The following is a 21609-nucleotide window of genomic DNA, read 5'->3' on the forward strand; positions in this document are numbered from 1 at the left end:
GGAATTTATCAGCACGGCCCCCTGTGGACTCCTGAGCTCAATGGTCCCAAATCCTGGCCCTGACCCTTATCCCAAAGCTCAGGTGTTACCAGTTACATTGTTGGAAATGGATAAAATAATATTTGCATAGTTTTTCTCCTTGGTCTTGACCTAAGTTGCGTCTTGGGCGCCATCCTCGCCCATTTTTAATAATTGGAAGTCTGATCTGTCACATCATGATTAATATTCATATGCTGCCTAATTATATGGGGAGCCAGGAATTTTCCTACATTGTCTAAAATTAACCCTAGGGGCTTATCGTGTTAGGGGGTGCCCCTGGAACCCTCACGATGGCTCGTGAAAAATACTACATTACCTTTCCTTTCACTTAAAAAAAAAAAAGGTAGAATGATGTAGTTGGATGGTGTTTTGTCATGTTTTACTTTAAAAAAAGTTTGAAAATTCCAAAAAAGTTCACTACAGGATCTTAAATTCTCTCACAACTGGCTTAATTTTTATTTTATTATTTAGGTTAATTTTTGGTTATGGAATAAACAAGTATACATACAGCAAATTAAAGGATATTCTTATGTAAATTTCATTAAAGTTGAATTCTGTCAAATTTGACCATTATATATTAACTAAGTAGAATTTTGTTTAAAGTTCCTTTTACTCATGCATGTATTACTACACCTAATGTGTAGATATGTTTTGGGGATTTTTTCCAGGGGAATAGCAAAGTAGTCAGATGCTGTCTGCCCTATTGCCTAATTTAGTTGAAGTTAGAAGTCCTTCTTGGCCTAAATGCTAACAAAATTACCATTTCCATTTTCCTTGGATGCTTAAATCATTGCCGTTTTCACAGCCTAGTGTTAGTGACTTTAATAGGGTGATGTTATGAGTTCAGTGGACTTTTGAGCTCACTTCTCTACCAAAATTCAGCCAAGGTGCCTAAGTGTACACATTTTTAAAGTGAAATATCAGATTTGTTTTCAGAAAAGGAGTGAAGGTCATGACTTTTTTTTTTTTTACCCCCAGGAGAAAATTAGACTACCCAGTTCCAAATATTCTCAAGAAAATCACTAGCTGTATAAACAATAGAATTACAGTTTTGATACCAAATCATCAATTTGCAGAAGCAAATGATAACTTCTTAACAGTAAACTACTGTAATGCTACACTAAACTAAAACTTTAAATATTTTTAATAAAAATATAGATAATTTAGTAAATGTTGTTTTGAATGATATTACTGTATGTATCTATTTGAACTCTGGAACTGAGTTCTATCTTTTTCTATCTTATATACGTTTTTTAAAGATTTAGGATATGTGAAGGATTATCTAAGGTTTAAATAAGTATTCCTGATAAAACAGTTTTTACTATGCATTTGGAAATAGAGAAAATTGGTTTACTTGCCAACTTAAGAATGATTATAAAAAACAGACTTTAAAAAAAATTTTTTTTTTTCTTTATTGATTTTTTAGAGAGAGAGGAAGTGAGAGGGAGAGAGAGAGAGAAACATCGATGAAAGAGAATATTGATTGGCCGCCTCCTGCATGCCCCCGACAGGGGATTTGGCCCACAACCTGGGCATGTGTCTTGACCGGGAATCGAACCAGCGACCTCTTGGTGCATGGGTCCACAGTCAACCACTGAATCACACCAGCTGCACGTTTAGTGTTTAAAAGGCCTTAGCGCTGTCATTCCAAATCTCTTCCCCTTCTGCAGTCATCATAATCTTTTATTATTGATTGTCTGGTGCCAGGTTTTTACTTTAGTAAAAAAAAAAAAATCATTTAATTGGAGAACCCTGGTTGGGTGACCAAGTTGGTTGGGGCATTGTCCCTTGCACCAAGAGGTTGCAGGTTCAATCCCTGGTCAGGGCGCTTATAGAAGGCAACTGATCATTGTTTTTCTGTCTCTCTCACTCCCCTCCTCTCTCTCTAAAATCAATAAACACATCTTGCATGAAGATTTTTTTTTAAATCATTTTATTGGAAAGAATAAAACATAAAAATATATTAATTCTGCAATTGGGTTTAATGAATAAAAATAATTATCCTATGCCAGAAAGAAAATAATTTATTTCACCACAGCTCAGGTTCCATCACTTCAGATATCATTTCAGACCCACTGTAGTCTCAGAATTTGACTGATGATGGAAGGACTGAGACTCAGCTTGGCTGGAATTTTCTTAATTTCTTTCACTCTATTCTAAATGGGAATTGTAGCTGCCCCAAATATGTCATAAGGTCATGAAGGATAAGATGTGGTATTAAAATAGAAAATTCTTAACTGTTCTTGTTTATGAAAATGTAAATTTTATTATATATAGTGTGGGACAAAAGTAGATTTACAATTGTGGGTATGCAAAACAGACTTTATCCTTGTATTATTGTTTACTAATTATTGTATTATTTTTCATATGAACTGTAAAACTACTTTTGTCCCACCCTATATTCCAAATCCATGCAAAAGTCTTTGTTGATCTTTACTGTTTATTTGTTGTAGGCCATATTTAGAAAAGTGATCATTTGCAGATAGATGCTTCATTATAAGAGACAAGTTAAGAATTAGAAAAGTCCTCATTATTATTATTGCCCTAGAATTAAAGAATTAGTTTTAGGAAATTAAACCATAGATTTGCATGTTTTTGGATGACAGTTGAAATTTTAACTAGGAAGGTTTCTGTCCATTTAACAAATACATTAGCTACTTGCTTTGTGTAAGACACATAATAGATCCTATGCCATCGTATTTTCAAGGCAAAGATTTACCATAAACTTGAGAGCTAATGCAATAGGGAAGAGTTAAATAACTTGCTGAAAGTTTCATTGCTATTAAAAGAATTCAAACACAAAGTAGACAGACTCCAAATCCTGTGCACTTAACCACTGACTTTTTTACGTTGCCCCTTTTGTCTTTGTTTTTAAATAATAAATTTTATTTTTTGTTAGCAGTTCTAGGTTTAGAGAAAAATGGAGCAGAATTTACATAGAGTTTCCATAACTCCTTCATTCCCTATTAATATCTTGCATTGGTGTGGTAAATTTGGTACAAGTGGCGAACCAATGTTGATACATTATTATTAATAATAGTTTACAATAGTTGTACATTCTGTGGGTTTTGACATATGTATAATGACATGTATCTGTCATTAGTTACATTATCATACAGAATAGTTTCAGTCCCCCACTCCCCGCCCCCAAATTCCCTGAGTTTGACTTATTCATCCCTTCTTCTCTCTTTCTGAACCCCTGGCAATCACCTTCTTAATGTCTCTATAGTTTTGCCTTTTCCAGAATGTTATATTGATTTCTTTCAATACGCAGTTAAGTTTTCTCCATGTATTTTCATGGCTATTGCTCATTTCTTTTGAGTAATAAATAATATTCCATTGTATGGATGCACCACAGTCTGTTTATCCATTCACCCATTGAAGGACGTCTTCCAAGTTTTGACAGTTATGAATAAAGCTGCTGTAAAAATTCATGGGAAGTGTTTTTTTAATCCTGAATATTTTCTGTCTTTTATTATCATATGAACACTTAACATGAGATACACCCTCTTGAAAAAAATTTAAATGTATAAAACATTATTGTTGACCATGGGTACAGTGTTATACAGCAGATTCCCAGAGCTTATTCATCTTGCTTGACTGCAGGTTTTTGTGTAGATTAATTTTCAACTCATTTGGGTAAATACCAAGTATCTCAATGGTTGGGTCATATGTTAAAAGCATATTTAGCTTTGTAAGAAACTGCCCAACTGTCTTCCAAAATGACTGTATCATTTTGCATTCCTGCCAGCAATGAATGAGACTTTCTATTACTTCACATCCTCATCAGCATTTGGTGTTGTCTTGTTTTAGATTTCAGCCATTCTAATAGATGTGTAGTAGTATCTAATTTGCAGTTCCCTAATAACATAAGATGTTCAGCATCTTTTCATATGCTTATTTTCTATCTGTATATCTTCATTTCTTTGGTGAGTTGTCAGTTCAGATCTTTTGCTCATTTTTTAATTGAGGTGTTTGTTTTTCTTAAGTTTTATGAGTTCTTTTTATATTTTGCATAACAGCCCTTTATCAGCTGTTTTGCAGATATTTTCTTCTACTCTATGAATTATCTTTTCATTCCCTCATGTTGGTCTTTTAATGCTTCTGATTTATAACTCTAGTTGCCTTTACAGAAAGAATGACACTTAAAGAAAGCATTAATGTATTTTATGTTTATATCATTTTTTGAGTCATATAGATGTTTTAAATTTTTAGTCAAATGATTTAATGATTTTTGAGATTTTTACATATTTTAAAAAACCTTTTCAAATCCAAGATTCTAAAAAGACAGTTACCAGTGTTTTCCCCATAATCTTTTGTATGTGACTGTAAATATTCTTTTTTAATAAGTTTTATTGAGCTATGTTACATACCATACAGTTCACACCATCTAAAGTGTACAAGTCAAAGGATTTTAGTATATTTGCAGAGTTGTGCAACCACTACGACAAGTCTGTTTTAGAACATTTTCATCACCCCAAATAGAAACCCATTAGCAATCACTCCCCAACCCCTCCAGCACCAACAACAACTAATCTACTTTCTGTCTTTATAAATTAGTCTATTCTGGATATTTCATGTACATGGACTCATAATCTGTAGGTTTTTTGTTGCTGGCTTCTTTCATTTAGCATAATGTTTTCAAGATTCATCCATGTTGTAGCATATATCACTAAACTTATTTTCATTGCTGAATGATATTCCATTGTGTGGATATTATCACTTTTTATTTACCAATTCACTAATGAACATTTGAGTTGTTTTCATTTTTTGGCTGTTATGAATAATGTAACCATGAACATCTATATACAGTTTTTATGTAGACATATGTTTTTATTTATCTCACGTATATAGTTAGGCGTGAGTCACATGGAAACTCTATATTTAACATTTTGAGGAACAGCCAAATTTTTTTCCCAAAGTGACTGTACCATTTAACATTCCTACTAGCAGTATATGAGTGTTCTAATATCTCCACATGCTTGTTATCAATTGTTGTTATTTGCCTTTGATTATAGCCATCCTAGTGTATATAAAGTGGTAATTTATTATGATTTTTATTTGTATTTCCCTGATGGTTAGTGATGTGGAGTATCTTTTCATCTGCTTATTGGCCATTTTTTATATCTCCTTTAGGGAAATATCTATTTAGATTCTTTGTCTGGTTTTAATTGAGTTTTTATTATTATTATTATTAGAAATGAGTTCTTTATATATGCTAGATACAAGTCCCTTATCAGATGTATGATTTGCAAATATTTTCTCCCATTTCATGGATTATTTTTTTTACTTTCTTTATAGTATCCTTTAAAGCATAAAAGGTTTTAATTTTGATGAAGTACAGTTTATCTATTTTCTCTTTGGTTGATTCTGCTTTTGGTATCATTGCTAAGAAACCATTGTTCCAAGGTCACAAAAGTTTACACCCGTGTGTGTGTATTTTTTTTAATTTTTATAGTTTTAGCTCTTATATTTAGGTCTTTGATCCTTTTTGTGTTACCTTTGTATCATCATAATCTTAATTTTTTAATTTTGAAATAATTTAGATTTACAGAAGAGTTAAAAAGCAGAGTTCCTTGCCCTGGCCGGTTTGGCTCAGCAGTTAGAGTGTCAGTCCATGGACCAAAGAGTTGCAGGTTCGATTCCGTCAAGGGCATGTACCTCAGTGCGGTTCCATCCTGGCCCTGATCTGGGTTGTTCGTGCCGGAGGCAACCAATTGATGTGTCTCTCTCACATTGATGTTCCTCTCCCCCTCCCCATTTTTTCTCCCTCCCTCTCTCTCACTCTATCTGAAGATAAATGGAAAAGTAGCCCCAGGTGGGGATTTTTTTTTTTAAAGCAGAGTTCCCAAGTTCCCATATACCCTTTGCCCAGATTAATTTGTTACATAACTATAGTATAATTATCAAAACTAAGAAATTAACATTGATACAATACGGTTAACTAAACTACAGACTTCATTTAGATTTCCCTTTTCTGTTCCAGGATCTAATCCAGGGCACCACAGTTGCTTTTAGTTGTCATATCTGCTTAGTCTACTTCAGTGTGACAGTTTGTCTTTTCTTATTTCTCATGACCTTGACACTTTCAGTATAGACTAGCCAGACATTTTGTGGAATGTTCCTCAATCTGAGTTTGATGATTTCTTGTGATTAGACTAAGGTTATAGATTTGGTGGAAGCATACCATACAGATGAAGAGCCCTTCTCATCATATCAGGAGTATGTGACACAAGTATGTCTTACTGCTGGTAGTGTTCAACTTGATCACTTGTTTAAAGTGTCTGCCATATTTCTCCACTGTAAAGTTAATATTGTTTCCATAAGTGAGTCACCAAGTCTAGCCCACACTCAGAAGCAGGAGAAATCACATAATTTGTGGATATATTGCCATTATCTTTTATACTTGAACTTTTTCTGTTAAAATCATTGACCAAGTGGAATTCATTTTAATATAAGGAGGAGAGAAATGCTATTTTCGAAATGACGTTCTACCTTTGTCTGCACCATTTAATGAGTAACCATCTCTTCTCCCTGATTTGAAATGGCATTGTTATCATATACTGAATCCTTATGTTACTGTCGGTTTCTGAATTCTTTGTTCTGTTCCTTTGATTATTCTATTCCTTCTCCCATAACCAACTTTTAATTATAATAGCTCCAAATAGAAGTTTTTATTTGTCAGGGTTAGTCCCAAAGGAGGAATTTTGTGTGTGTGTGTGTGTGTGTGATGGGAAGGATTTATCAAAGAGAATACCACAGAAGGGAGTCAGAAATTGGAGCTATGAAGGAGGAAAGGCTATCAGATGGAGGAATGTCCCTAGGAAGATGGGAGGGATTAGCTTCCTCATCCAGGTGGAAGGATTAATCTAAGTGAAGAGAAAAGACATGTATTGTGAATAAGCTGAGAGAATGAGCAAAGGATGCACACAAATACAAATTACGTTAGAGGTTGTTGCCAAGGGATTGAGAAAGTTCCTATCTAATTGCTTCTGTCTTTCTGAGGTTTGATTTTCGAGGTTATCTCCTCCAGTTAAGGGAGGAAGGAGACAGAGTTGAAGGTTTAAGGACAACAGAGGTTTAATGAACTTTCTTAAATAAAAGATAAATCTTTTTACACTTCTGTTTGTTTCCATAAAATTCTGTTTGTTGACTCAGATTATAAATACATTTTTTTAGGCTCTTAGAAAATATTGCTATATACAAGAGTCAACCTAATTTAAAAAGAAGCTGATTATAAAACCCGTGTTTGCCCATATTGTTTCAATATAATCATCAATACTGCCCTTATTACCCTCAAAAGATCTTGTTTGGATTATAAATTCTGTGATCATCCTATTTATAGGTTAAACATGAGTTAAATTGAATATATTCATCTATTAGATACTTTGAAAATATTATACTTTGAAAACATTGCTTTATGAGAAAAAGCTAACTGAGTTGCTCATGTAGGAGAGAGTACAGTCTATTTCAGGTTATGTCTCAACCAACAACTCTACAGCATAGATCTGACTATTCACTGAATGTTTTCTGTTTTGATGGGGTCAGAATATAAACAAGTTTCTAAATATAAGGTATCATGTGTAATCATGCAATTTTAGGTCATGAAGGTACCTTACAGATCATCTTTGACCCTTTACTTTTTTGGATGAGGAAACAAATCAAATGATTGTTTAAGGTCTTAGGTCTAATTGATAGAAAACTCATTAGAAACCAGCTCTGATCACCAATCCTAGATTTTTTTAAAAATATTTTTTCAGTCTACTTCTGAGGAAAACTAATTGAAAAAATAATAATGATGTTAATGATTTTTGTGCAGCATATCAGTGCTTTCATGCCTTAAAACTTAAGAAAAATTATCTACCTCTGTGTGCTACAAGATGGGCTTCAACTTCCGTTGTACCTCGAATTACTACCCACTATACTATTTATCCCCGGGATAAGGACAAACGATGGGAAGGTAAGTGATAATTTGTGTGAAATTGTTGAAACTTATAGATATTTTGTATCATTTTTGTAGAGGGAAATATTTTTCATTGTAGTGGAAAATCATCTCATATTACATAGATTGATAAAATATGTATTAATATGCAGAAAAACAAATATTTGCTAAATTTGTAATAATCTCAAAGCCAAAGTTGGTTTATGGAAACTAAAATAAAACATGCACTGGAACAGAAGTAAGGGACCATCTAATTAATACAATAATATACTTAGTATAATTCTCATACAAAGCAGAGGAGCAGTTTCTATAAATAATAATGTTCTAGAGTATAGTGGGTATTTTTAAGCCGGTATGTGATTTTATCAGGTCATATTCATCCCAGACTTTTATATATTTTTAAAACTTGTTTTCCTCCTAGGAGTGAATATGGAGAGGTTTGCAGAAGAAGCAGATGTAGTAATAGTTGGTGCCGGCCCTGCAGGGCTCTCTGCCGCTATTCGGCTAAAGCAGTTGGCTGCTAAACATGAAAAGGATATCCGTGTGTGTCTTGTGGAGAAAGCTGCTCAAATAGGAGCTCATACTCTTTCAGGGGCTTGCCTTGATCCACGGGCTTTTGAAGAACTGTTCCCAGACTGGAAGGAGAAGGGAGTATGGAAAATTGCTTCTTATGAAACGTCTAATCGTTGTATCTCTATTTCCAAATTATTGGAATATGGGAAACCCTTTTCATGTAATTTTATCTTTTAAAGGATAATTATTGACTTTTTTATTTAAAAGGACAAAAATAGCCCTGGCCAGTTCGGCTCAGCTATTAGAGCGTCGGACCTTGGACCAAAGAGTCGAGGGTTCAATTCCAGCCAAGGGCACGTACCTCGGTTGCGGTTTGTCCCTGGCCCTCCAGGATTGAGGGGGGCAACCAATCAATGTGTCTCTCTCACATAAATCTTTCTCTCTCTCTCTCTCCCTCTCTCTCCCTCTCTCTCTCCCTCCCTCCCACTCTATCTGAAGATAAATGGAACAATATCCTTGGGTGAGGACTAAAACAAAATAAAAAAGACAAAAATAGTTTAAATCATATCAAATATAGTTATAATTGTAAAATATTAACTCATTTTTATATAATGTCTTCTACATGTTGTATTATTATGCTGGATTTATGAGAAGGCATTATCTTGAGAAGATCTTTGAATATTTGTACCAAATAAAATACAGCACTTTGATTTTGAGGGTATTTCTTAACTTTCTCCATAGGTGTTTATATCATTGTTTTTTTTGTGGGGTTTTTTTTTTCCTCACCCGAGGACACTCTTCCATCTTGTTGTTCAGGTAGAATGGTGGGGGGAGAGAGGAACAGAGAGAGAAAGAGAGAAACATCGACGTGAAGGGACACATCGAGTGGCTGCCACCCACACAACCGACCAGGGCTGGGGACAAACTGCAACCGAGGTACGTGCCCTTAGCGGGAACCGAACCCTGGTCTCTCCAGACCGCAGGTCGACGCTCTAACCGCTGAGCCAAACTGGCCAGGGCTATATCATTGTTTTTAATAAAGTGTTATCTTTCCCCGGCTGGCTTGGCTCAGCAGTTAGAGTGTCGGCCTGCTGACCAAAGGGTCACGGGTTCGATTCCTGGTCAAGGGCACATACCTGGGTTGCAGGTTTGAACCTTGGCCCCAGTCGAGGTCTTGCGGGAGGCAGCCAGTCAATGTGTCTTCCTCACAAAGATGTTTCTCTCTCCCCTCCCTCCCTCCTTTCCACTCCATCTAGAAAATCAATGGAAAAATATCCCTGGGTGAGGATTAAAAATAACAATAATAATAATAAAAATAAATAAAGTGTTATCTAAATTTCCTAGGACATTGCAATATCTAAAGCCAAAGAGGATAATCTAATCTAATCTAATTTTCCAAAGTAGTGAATCATGGTCACCCACACCTAAGCAGAAAAGGCGCTGGCATGATACACAGAGAACCAAGTGCTGGTTTTACTGCTCTCATAAGTGTACGACCTTGTCAAAATTTTACGCTCTATATATTTCAGTTTTTTCTTATGTAAGATGGATCATATTATATCTACCCTTCCTTTAAGGTTAGAGTATTTAGTATCTGTGAATATACTTTGTAAAGTTAAAACATATAAGTATTTCTGTAGTCTTTCTGTGTGGAGTAAATTAAATTCCAAAAATCTAATCTCTGCTGTTCTTTCTAAAATATCAAACTCCTTTAAAGTATAAATACTTTAATTATGCCTAATTAACTTTCTCTTTTCAATATTGTATTTTTAAAAATAGCCTTGAATGATTATTAACATGATAACAATTCTAATAGACAGAAAAAGTTTTTCACATCAAAGCCCTGTATAACTTAGGCAGAAACAATCCATTACATACATGTTAACTATCTTTATCCAAAGGAAAAATTAAACTTGTCTTATGTTTTCATCAAACAGGAAGCTCGTAGGCTAAACTCCCGTAGACAGGGAGACAGGAAGCCATCCTCCTTGATGTTCACATTTCAAAGACATCTACAAGGTCCCCAAGAAAGACATTCCTGGGATGCAAAGCTGGTTTATTTAAGTTTTAAAAAGATTTTCATACATGTCAAAGAGACAAAAAAAGGATTTACAGTCCAAGTTTTCTAAAGAAAATGATGAAAGAAAATTGAGGAGGGTAGTTCCCTTTACATTTTTATGTAGTTTTTTTTTTGTTGTTGTTACCTGTACAAATGTGACTAAAAGCTTCCTTTTCTTTCCATATTGTGTTTTTAGGCCCCACTTAACACTCCTGTAACAGAAGACAGGTTTGGAATTTTAACAGAGAAATACAGAATTCCTGTGCCAATTCTTCCAGGTAAGATATGATAAATACTCATAGAATCATAACACTCCACAGTTGGAAGGAACTACATTCATCTGGTAAAATTCTATCGTTTTACAGATGAGGAAGCTGAGTCCTTACCCAGAGTTATATAGCTAGCTTATGGGAAAGCAGGACTGGAACCCAGTTCTTTTGTCTTCCAGTCTAGAAAAATTTAGATTTTAAGCCAACTAGGAATTTTTAATTTAATGCTGTAATGTTTTAAATTTAATAATTAGAACTCTAGACCAAAATTATAGAAAATAAATTGAAATTGTGACCATAAGATAATGTGTATATTTATGCAGAAATTATACGTTGATTAGAATTTTTAAGTTAAGTATTTGTTTTTGAGATGTCTTATCAATAAAAAGTCAGATTTATAAATTAAGCATTTATTTGTAGGTCTTCCAATGAATAATCATGGCAATTACATTGTACGCTTGGGACATTTAGTAAGCTGGATGGGAGAGCAAGCAGAAACCCTTGGTGTTGAAGTATACCCTGGTTATGCTGCTGCTGAGGTTTGTATAGTTTTATTTTGTTTTTAATAATTATAGAAAGTAATTTTTTTAAAAATATAAACCAACACTGGTACAGAGGTAAAGAAATATTTTAGAAGAGTCATAGGATTTTATTGTTGCATGATTAGAAGGAATCTTAGAAAAATCTAATCCAAAGACTACTTGAATTCTTTATATTTTATCCAGATCAGGTGGTGGTCCAACTTATGACTGAACCACATTAGGAATGAAAAGATCTCTTTTCATTTGGTAATGGATTGTTGGTAATGCTCTCTTCCTTATATTGGATAGAAATTTATTTAATATATTTATAATATAATTAATAATTTATAAGTAAATATATATTTTATATATTTATTTATATATTTATTTATATAGAACAAATCTCTGCCCTCTTCCAACTGGAAAGAAACCTTTAATTTATAATTATACCCTGCTCTCTCTTCTTCCTTACCTTTACTCTTGTGTTTTTTTCTTTCCCAGGTTAAAAATTCTCAGTTCTTTTAGTCATCGTGCTACATACTTTGAGTTCCTTCAGTATTCTCCTTGCTGTTCTCTGAATACCTTTCTCTTTTAACCCTTGTAAGGTTGCACCCAGAATAAATACACTACTTCAAGCCTAGTGTAGAGTAGAGCTATTGCCTTCTTCGTTCTAGAAAATGTTCTTCACTCTAATTCTTTTGGCAATACTGTTGATATTCACTAAGCATTATTGGGGAAATTTAAAATAAAATATCCTGCCAACTCAGAAAAATCACCTCTACAAACCACCAAAAGAATAAAAAGTTTTATTATTGAATGAGCATTAAACCAAGACTGCAGTGCTTGTCACTGGGAGCCTTCCAGGGAGATCGCCAAGACATACAAAATCTCGTCCTTTTTTATATACCCAGGCAAATCCAACCCATTACAAACATGTTGTCTGTATCCAAAGGAAAAATAAACTTCTTGTGATAAGCAGAAAGTTACAACTTGTAGCTACGCACCTATCCCAGGCTCCCACCGAGACAGGAAGACAGAACACCATCCTCTTTCGTGTTCACATTTCAAATGTCTCCCAGGTCCCCAAGAAACACATTTCTGAGATGCATATCTGGCAGGTTCTTATTTAGCTTTTAAAAAGATTCACATATATCTCAGAAAATAAGTTTACAGTTAAGTTTTCTAAAGGATTAGCTGAAAAAATCTTGATGGGAAGGGGAGTTTTGGGGCCAGGGAAAATTCAAAGTAATTTTGTATTTGTTTTTACCCTTACAGTATGTAAGTCAAATAAAAACTCTTGGGTCCCTGTATTATTATACTTGCTGCTACTAATTTGTTTTTCTAGCTCATACATTTGCATTTGGTGATTTGGGCCCAAGGTTGGACCTTCACGGTTCTCCTGGTTAAAATATTTTTGGGATCAGTGTCAAAATTACAAAGAAGTAGTTTGTAGAATCCATGATTTTCACTTTTTGAGTACACACATACTTCTTACAGACTCTAGTACCTCCTCGTTTCCTCACTTCCTTAAAGACCATTATCAATAATGATGTCAATTTATATCTACATTCTACTGTTAACTCTTTTTCAAGGTATCAAAATATATATATCCTTTTTTTCCACATCCATTACTGCCAATTCTTGTTTTACTTTTCCATTCCTGTTCTTCCCATTGTGTGATTCTAGTGCACATTTTGTATTTTCCTAGCCAAAGAGCATTTTCCCCCAGAGAGGAAGGAAACAGAAACAGAGTAACCTGTTTCTCATCCTGAGAAGTATACTTTTGACCAGTTTTTCCCCATTGTTCTTGCTCCAGAAATAACTTTAATCAGCTTTGGGCTGTTGTCAACCTCTGTTTTGTTTTCCTGTTACATTTTCTTTGTTTAAGGGTTCTTTTGTTGTGGGGGAGGGAGTGTTAGTGTCTTTGGGACAGAGGCTTTCCTGACATTACTCTCTTTCTATCCATGCTGATGGTCTTCATTTGTTATAGGCCTTGATTTCGGATTCTGTACATGGTTTTGATATCTGAACTCTTCAAATAGCTTTTGGCTATTCATCTTACTGCTTGCTGTCTTAGTGACCTATCTAGTAGCTTCCTCATTTTCCTCCTAATCAAGATGGTGGCATTACTTTCATTCCCAACTGTCTGAGCTGTGTTCTTTTACACTCTAAAAGGCATGTATTTCTGAGAAGAAACATGTTTCTTTTTGCGTGAACATTTTAAAGCCTGCATTTCTATAATATAGAGAACATGTTCACTTTCTAAAAATACCCAAGACTGTTTGTTGTTTCTTTTCAAGGTCATTATGAATCCTAAGGTGATAATGAAGTATGTTTTCATTTTAGGTCCTTTTTCATGAAGATGGTAGTATAAAAGGAATTGCCACTAATGATGTAGGCATACAAAAGGATGGTGCACCAAAGGTAAACATTTTAATAATTATGTGCTTAGCAAACTGACAAATAAAAAAAGAGTCGATTTAAATCTACTACTTTAGTCTTGCTACAAAATGCACAGTAAGTGTATGGTAGAATATACTTATTAATTTGACATCAAAATTACAACTAAAGTACAGAACAACCATCATTCAGATCCACCTGAAATCAAGATGAATGGAAGTCTTACCACTATGAAATTAAAGAAGCCACAATGAGAATAGTACAAGGGGTGGAGACAAGGAATGGCTAGTCCCACAACCATGTGTAGCAGATAAAAAATTAGGTGCTCCCGAAGGAGCAAAGGGTTCCAGTCCCACATCAGGCCCCCCAGCTTAGGGTTTCAGTGCTAAGAAGAGAAGTCCCCGTTAATTCTGGCTGTAAAAACCAGAGGGAAGTGCCCTGGCCGGTTTGGTTCAGCGGTTAGAGTGTCGGCCTGCGGTCCTGAGAGACCCGGGTTCGGTTCCCGCTAAGGGCACGTACCTCGGTTGCAGTTTGTCCCCGGCCCTGGTCGGTTGTGCGGGTGGCAGCCACTCGATGTGTTCCTTTCACATCGATGTTTCTCTCTCTCTCTCTGTTCCTCTCTCCTCCTCCCACTCTACCTGAACAAAAAAAGAATGGAAAAATGTCCTCAGGTGAGGATAAAAAAAAAAACAAAAAAACAGAGGGAACTGAGGCTAAGGGAGGCTGAGGCTTCTGGAGTCCCAGGCAGTTCCTCTTAAAGGGCCTGCACACAGATTTACTCGGACTCACTCCCTCCAGGCTCCAGCATTGGTCAGGAAGCTTGAAAGACACTAGAGACATATGGAGAAGAACTGAGTTGTTTGGCATCAGGGTAAAACCTGGAGAGGCAGCTTTCTCCCAGACAGACATGCTGGTAGAGGCCATAGTTCCTTTGGTGAGCCCTTCCACACAGGGCCGGCTGATGGGCGCCATATCTGGGACTCCAGCAACCTGGCTCATACTGTTTGCCCCTTCCTGGTGATTCCCTGAGGCCCTGCCCCACCCAACTTTCAGGCCCACCCAAGCTGTTAACAAAGGCTTTACCATAGGATTGGCCTGTCTTGGCTCCCGCTTCAGGTTTTCCTAAATTCTCTCAAACAAGCAGCATCTGGCCTTAGCGAGTCCCATACTTCTCACTAAGTGGCCCTAGGCCTGGCACCAGAAGCAGCCAGCCTTGGTTCACAACTTGACTTTGCCTGGGCACCTCCAAGGCTAGCACAAGAAGCAGCCATCTGCAGATCACTTTTTAGGTTATGCCTGGTGGCCCTGGGTAGAACACAGGCAGTGGCTGACCTTGCCCCAGAGCCAGCACACCCAGTGGACAGCCTCAGACCTCACGATGAAGCACCACCACCCAACCACCTTCACAAGTGACACACTTAATGAGTGGACTGCTAGAGTAAGTCTTGCTCTGTGTGGTGGGCCCCTGCACAGCTGATCCTCCAAGGTAGTCAGAGGTCAGTAGTCAGTGGGTAAGCCAATCCTTGCAGCTGATCAGCCTGAGTAAAACCCTCCCATTTATATGCCAACAGAAATTAAGATTCAATTACAACAGAAGGGTTTACAATCCACACAAGGGGTATAGCTTGAGGGCCCAGCTGGGGTGATCAGGGAGGCTGTGCCACTGAACCCTACAGGACACCTACTACAGTAGGCCACCCTACGAAGCCTAGGAGACATAGCAACTCTACCTAATATATAGAAACAAGGAGGCAGCCAAAATGAGGAGACAAAAAAAAACGTGTCCCAAATGAAAGAGCAAAACAAAACTCCAGGAAAAGAACTAAATGAAATGGAGATAATTAATCTAACAGATGCAGAGTTTCAAACACTGGTTATAAGGATGCTCAAGGAACTTAGTGAGGACCTCAAGAGCATAAAAAGGACCAGTCAGAAATGAAGGATGCACTAACTGAAATACAGAATAATTTACAGGGAATCAATAGTACAGTAGGAAAAGCTAAGAAGCAAACCATTGATTTGGAATATAAGGAAGCAAAAAACACCCAATCAGAACAGCAAAAAGAAAAAAGAATCCAAAAAAATGAGGATAGTGTAAGAAGCCTCTGGGACAACTTCAAGTATACCAACATTCACATCATGGGGGTGCCAGAAGGAGAGGAGAGAGGGCAAGAAATGGAAAACTTGTTTGAAACAGTAATGACAGAAAACTTCCCTAACTTGGTGAAGGAAACAGGCATACAAGTCCAGGAAGCACAGAGAGTCCCAAACAAGATGAACCCAAAGAGGCCTACCCCAAGACACATCATTATCAAAATGCAGAAGGTTCAAGACAAAGAATCTTAAAAGCGGCAAGAAAAAAGCAGTTAGTTACACCTTGGTTGGGGTTCATCCCCAGCCCTGGTTGGGTTGTACAGAAGGCAACCAGTAGATGTGGCTGTACTACATTGATGTTTCTCTCTGTCTCTCTCTCCCTTCCCCCCACTCTATCTGATGAAAAATAGAAAAAGTATCTTCGGGTGAGGAATTTAAAAAAAAAAAAAAGCAGTTAGTTACTGACAAGGGAGTTTCCATAAGACTGTCAGCTGATTTCTCAAAAGAAACTTACAACCAAGATTACTTTATCCTGCACAGTTATTATTTCTTATAATAGCTATCATTTAGAATTGATGGACATATAAAGAGTTTCTCAGACAAGAAAAAGCTAAAGGAATTCACCACCACCAAACCAGTATTATATGAAATGTTGAAGGGTTTTCTTTTCTTTTTAATCCTCATCCAAGGATATTTTTTTTTTCCCATTTATCTTCAGATAGAGGGAGGGGAAGAGAGAGAGAAACATCGATGTGAGAGAGACACATTGACTGGTTGCCTCCCACATGACCCCAACCAGTGCCGGGGACCAAACCGCAACTGAGGTACATGGGTGCCCTTGACTGGAATTGTACCCGAGACACTTTGGTCCTCGGACCGACGCTCTAACCACTGAGCAAAACCAGCCAGGGCTGAAGGATCTTCTTGAAGAAGAAGAAGATGAAAAATATAAACAATAACGCCCTGGCCGGTTTGGCTCAGTGGTTAGAGCGTTGACCTGCAGGTCCAGAGAGACCTGGGTTTGGTTCCCGCTAAGGGCACGTACCTCTGTTGTAGTTTGTCCCCGGCCTTGGTTGGGTTGTGCAGGTGGCAGCCACTCGATGTGTCCCTTTCACATCGATGTTTCTCTCTCTCTCTCTCTCTCCCCCTCCTACTCTATCTGAACAAAAAAATGGAAAAATGTCCTCAGGTGAGGATAAAAAAAATATATGAACAATAAAATGGCAATAAATACATATCTATTAACAACTGAATCTACAAACAAAATGAACAAGTAGAACAGAAGCAGACTCCTAGATACAGAGAACTTTCTGTTGGTTGCCAGAGTGGAGAGGAGTTGGGGGGATGGGCAAAAAAGGTGAAAGGATTGTGAAGTACCGATTGGTTGTTAGACTGATGAACCTCAAAGGGAAAGGGGGAGGGTGGGAATAACTAAACCAAAGGATTTATATACATATATGTATAACCAATGGACACAGTAGTGTGGGGAAGGCAGAAGGGGGGTGAGAGTGGGGAGGAGGGGTCAGTGGGGGAAAGGGGGGGGCACATCTGTAATACTTTCAACAGTAAAGATAAGTGTTTTAAAAAAGTAATTATTTGGAATTTTCTCATTAAAAAAGTATAGAAGCATCTTTGAACTAAACATCATTTAGGCAAGTAGGTATAACATGTTTAAAAGATTAAAACATGACTCATACAAATATAAAACAAATGTGACATAGAATTTTTTTCACTCATTAATTAATTATGGAATCAATAAGATATTATTATAACCAAGTCAAAGAGCATTAAAAAAACATACACGTACGTAAGTTATCAATCAACTGCATAGCCACTTGTACAATTTTCATTTCTATAGACAAGACTCATTTGCATTGCTGTCTAATAGTCTTTGGCTTGATTTTAATATCTTTTGGTAGTTATAAAACTGATGGTCTTCCTCTCATTCAAATATTAGCTTAGATGGTTTTCAGGTTTTCCCAACTTGTATTTTTTAATTTGCAAAACAAAAACTCTTAGGACATGGGTCTCACACTCTATAATATAAATTCCTTGGAAAGGACAAGGAAAATACATCTTGCTTTCGTATAATAACTACAAAATGTAAATTAACATTTCAATAAATTAATTTATCCATGTTTACTTGTTAAGTGTCTTAATTTCTCAACTAGTTTATAAGCTCAATGATGGCAGAGATCATGGAGGGTTACTCCAATACCTAGCATGGTCACAGGCAATGTTAGGTCTTCAGTTAATATTTTTTAACTCATAATTGATCCTTCTCTCTGCCATTCTTGAATGGAATTGGGAATCTATTGTAGAGTTTCCTATAACAGATCTTTCTGCTGCTCACTATTTTTTGTTTAGACAGCACGTAACAAAGCTCACAGGCTTCTTCTAGTGGTTTGACTGGCTAAATCAGTATCAAAGGAGATCTAGAGACTCAGCATGTCCCATAGTTAGGGCCCAGAAAGCTGTTTTTTTAACAAGTCCCCAGGGATTCTGGTGCATAGCCAGGTTTGCAAACAAACTATTATCTCATAACTGCTTCTCATTATGATAAAAAAATATATATATTATTTTTCTTACATTTATTCTTTTTTTTTATATCCTCACCTGAGGATATGTTTATTGATTTTAGAGAGAGAGGAAGGGAGAGAGAGAAACATTGATCAGTTACCTTCTATATGTGCCCCAACTGGGGATTACACCCAAAACCTTTTTGGTATACAAGATGACACTCCAACCAACTGAGCACCTGACCGGGGCTAGTCTTTTTTTGTTATGGTTATTCTTTTTATACTGTGATAATTATAAATTTTAATTTTAATGTTTATGTTTACTATTTCAATAAAATGGAAGCACACAAATTCTGTCATTCTGATACTCCAGTTTTTGTGTTTTCATATTTGTTCAAATATATATTTTTGTGTTCTGTGCTTTGTGTTTGTAAAAAAAATATCTATTTTACATATTATATTTATAAAGATATAAAAGCATAGACAAATGCAGAAAAAATATTTTTAAAAAAAAGTTTAAGTGTATATGTATCTCCATATGCGTATGTGTGTATTTATTTGGGTAAAACGTCCTAGGTTGTTAATGTGGTTTATGGATGAGTGAGGTGTAATGGGAGGAAGGAGACAAAAAGTAAAAGAGGCTGAGTACTTATAGGATGTATGTGCGTATGCAACATGCATATATATATATATATATATATACACACACACACATATATATATATATATCACAGGAATAAGCACTGTACAAGAAAAAGAAGTTACCAATAAACATATGAAAGATACACAAACTCTAATAACCAAAGATACTAAATTAATAATGAAATAATTCTCACCATTTAGACTGAAAATATTAAGCAAGGATATCCATCTGAGCAGTGCTTGTAATAGTGAAATGCTGGAACAACCTACATGTCCAACTATTGAGAATTGGTTGAAAAGTTAAGGGAATCTATTGAAGCATTAAAAATAAATGCTTTATTTAGTATGCATTGCCTTAGGCAAATCACTTTATGATATAATATGAAAACAGTTATAAAACAGTTTGTAAGTGTAAACAAGTTTTTTGTGTGAATGCAAATATATGAGTAGAGAAATATCAGGAAAGATATATTTCATGAGACTTTCCTGATTCTCTACTTCTTTTTCAGTAACTTAATATTGAGTACCTACCATATGCTAGACATAAGTACAAATTGTAGAGAGCAAAAGAGAAATAAGACTTTAATTGTAGCCTTTTTTTCTCCTTGGAAAAAAATTTTCAGTTTTACAATATATATTCAGCAATAGAGAACAAGTAAAATTAAAGTGAAAAATGCAAGTAGCTGAAGAATATGTTTAGTATGATCCTATTTGTGTTAGGATAGAAATAGGCCCTTGTTTTTTATTCATGGAAATGTTCTGGCATGAGAATTTCACAAGAAAGCTATTATTGTTTTTTGCTTCAAATGATGGGACTGTAAAGTCAGGAACAGTGGGGAAATGGCCTTTTCTTTTTCACTTTATAATTATTTGTAGAAAACTTGTTTGGCATAAGCATGCTTTATTTGCTGTTTTAAATCTTACATACTTCACTGTTCAATCAAGTACTTTTGAAGTAAAACAAAAGTATAACAAAGACACAAGATATATTATTAAATTTAAATTAGATTCCACTTATAACTACTTAGTTTTATTTCTAAGATATTTACACTTTCTCTTCTATAGCTGAATCATATTTCAATTCAAAACTGACCAGAATGTGAATATTTTTAAAATCGCCAAATGTTGCAATTTAACATGTTTTTATTTTTTAGACAACATTTGAGAGAGGACTAGAACTACATGCCAAAGTTACAATTTTTGCAGAGGGTTGCCACGGACATCTAGCCAAGCAACTATATAAGAAGTTTGATTTGAGGGCCAATTGTGAACCCCAAACCTATGGAATTGGACTGAAGGAGGTATCCTGGTTTGTTTTTGTATTTTTTATGTTGAAAGACGAAGCTTTAAATTCATTTGTGTCATAATGTAATTTTAATGTTGATTTAATTTTACAGTTATGTTTTTTATTGACGAAATATGACAAAATATATTTTTCAAAGGGCTAGAAAATATTACTAATCAAAATTTATTATTATCTAAATTGTATCTACATGGTATAATTGGTTTATCAAATATTGCTGAAAGATGTCTTGAATTTGCCCTGGCCAGTTTGGCTTAGCAGTAGTGCATTGGCCTGTGGACCAAAGAGTCGCAAGTTCAATTCTGGTCAAGGGCACATACCTCATTTGAGGTTTGGTCTGCGGCCCTGGTCGGGGTCGTGCGGGACGCAGCCAGTTGATGTGTCTCTCTCATGTCAGTGTTTCTCTCTCTCCCTCCCTCCCACTCTACCTGAAGATAAAAATGGAACAAAGTATTCTTGGGTGAGGATTTTTTTTAAAAAAGATGTCTTGAATTTGAAGATATTTGTAACATTAATTTTTTTTTTCATTCTAATGCCATCTCCCATAATAGTATTGGACCTGTTATTCATGTGCTAGTTGTAAGATGACCACATCCTACAAGAATTGTTTATTCACCATTGTAATGTGAAGATAATTTAGTTTATGAAGCATACACTCAGTCATGGTATATTAACACAAAACCTAAAATTTAGTTAGATTAAGTGTTGTATGTGTTCTCAGTTTATCCAAATGCTAGACTATTCTTTCAAACTTTAGGCATATTAGAATGTAAACATTTCATTACATCCTTTTGTTTACATTTATTTTAAGGGTAAAGTTCAGAAAGGTTTAAATTCTGTGTAAAACTAGATTCATTATATTGTGACTAAGGGCTTAACTGTTTTTGCCAGATTGCACATAATATTACTTGAATTTTAGACAATATCTCAGATAGAAACTGTTTAAAATTTAAAACTTAGAATTCTAAAAATAGGATGAATAATTTGCTTCATTTGAGGATGGGACTGTGCAAGAAAGGGTAAAATATTTTATTAAAGAATAACAGTGTAAAGTACCAGATTTTAAGTGGACAGTTCAATTAATTTTTATGAGATTCACACACTCATGTAACCACCCCCCAGATTAAGACAGAATAGTACTGTCCAGTTGGTGTGGCTCAGTGGTTGAACATCGACCCATGCACCAAAAGGTCGCCAGTTTGATTTCCAGTCAGGACACATGCTCAGGTTGTGGGCCAAATCCCCAGTGAGGGGTATGCAGGAGGCAGCCAATCGATGTTCTCTCTCATCGATGTTTCTATCTCTCTT

At 35.7% G+C, this 21609-nt stretch overlaps 1 protein-coding gene across 2 annotated transcripts in view; it reads left to right on the forward strand.

Moving 5' to 3' along the window:
* The window catches only part of ETFDH (electron transfer flavoprotein dehydrogenase), a 31517-nt gene that overhangs the window by 534 nt on the left and 9374 nt on the right, over positions 1–21609 (forward strand). The window contains exons 2-7 of one of the 2 annotated variants that reach the window (XM_036241087.1): positions 7859–7999; positions 8403–8632; positions 10750–10831; positions 11243–11361; positions 13690–13767; positions 20153–20299. In XM_036241087.1, coding sequence (XP_036096980.1) covers positions 7859–7999; positions 8403–8632; positions 10750–10831; positions 11243–11361; positions 13690–13767; positions 20153–20299 — 797 coding nt within the window. Of the gene's footprint in view, positions 1–7858; positions 8000–8402; positions 8633–10431; positions 10652–10749; positions 10832–11242; positions 11362–13689; positions 13768–20152; positions 20300–21609 lie in introns of those variants that run through there. The other variant, XM_036241088.1, reaches the window with a different exon arrangement.

This window comes from Molossus molossus, unplaced genomic scaffold (assembly GCF_014108415.1).
Source record: "Molossus molossus isolate mMolMol1 unplaced genomic scaffold, mMolMol1.p scaffold_m16_p_4, whole genome shotgun sequence".
NCBI lineage: Eukaryota > Metazoa > Chordata > Mammalia > Chiroptera > Molossidae > Molossus > Molossus molossus.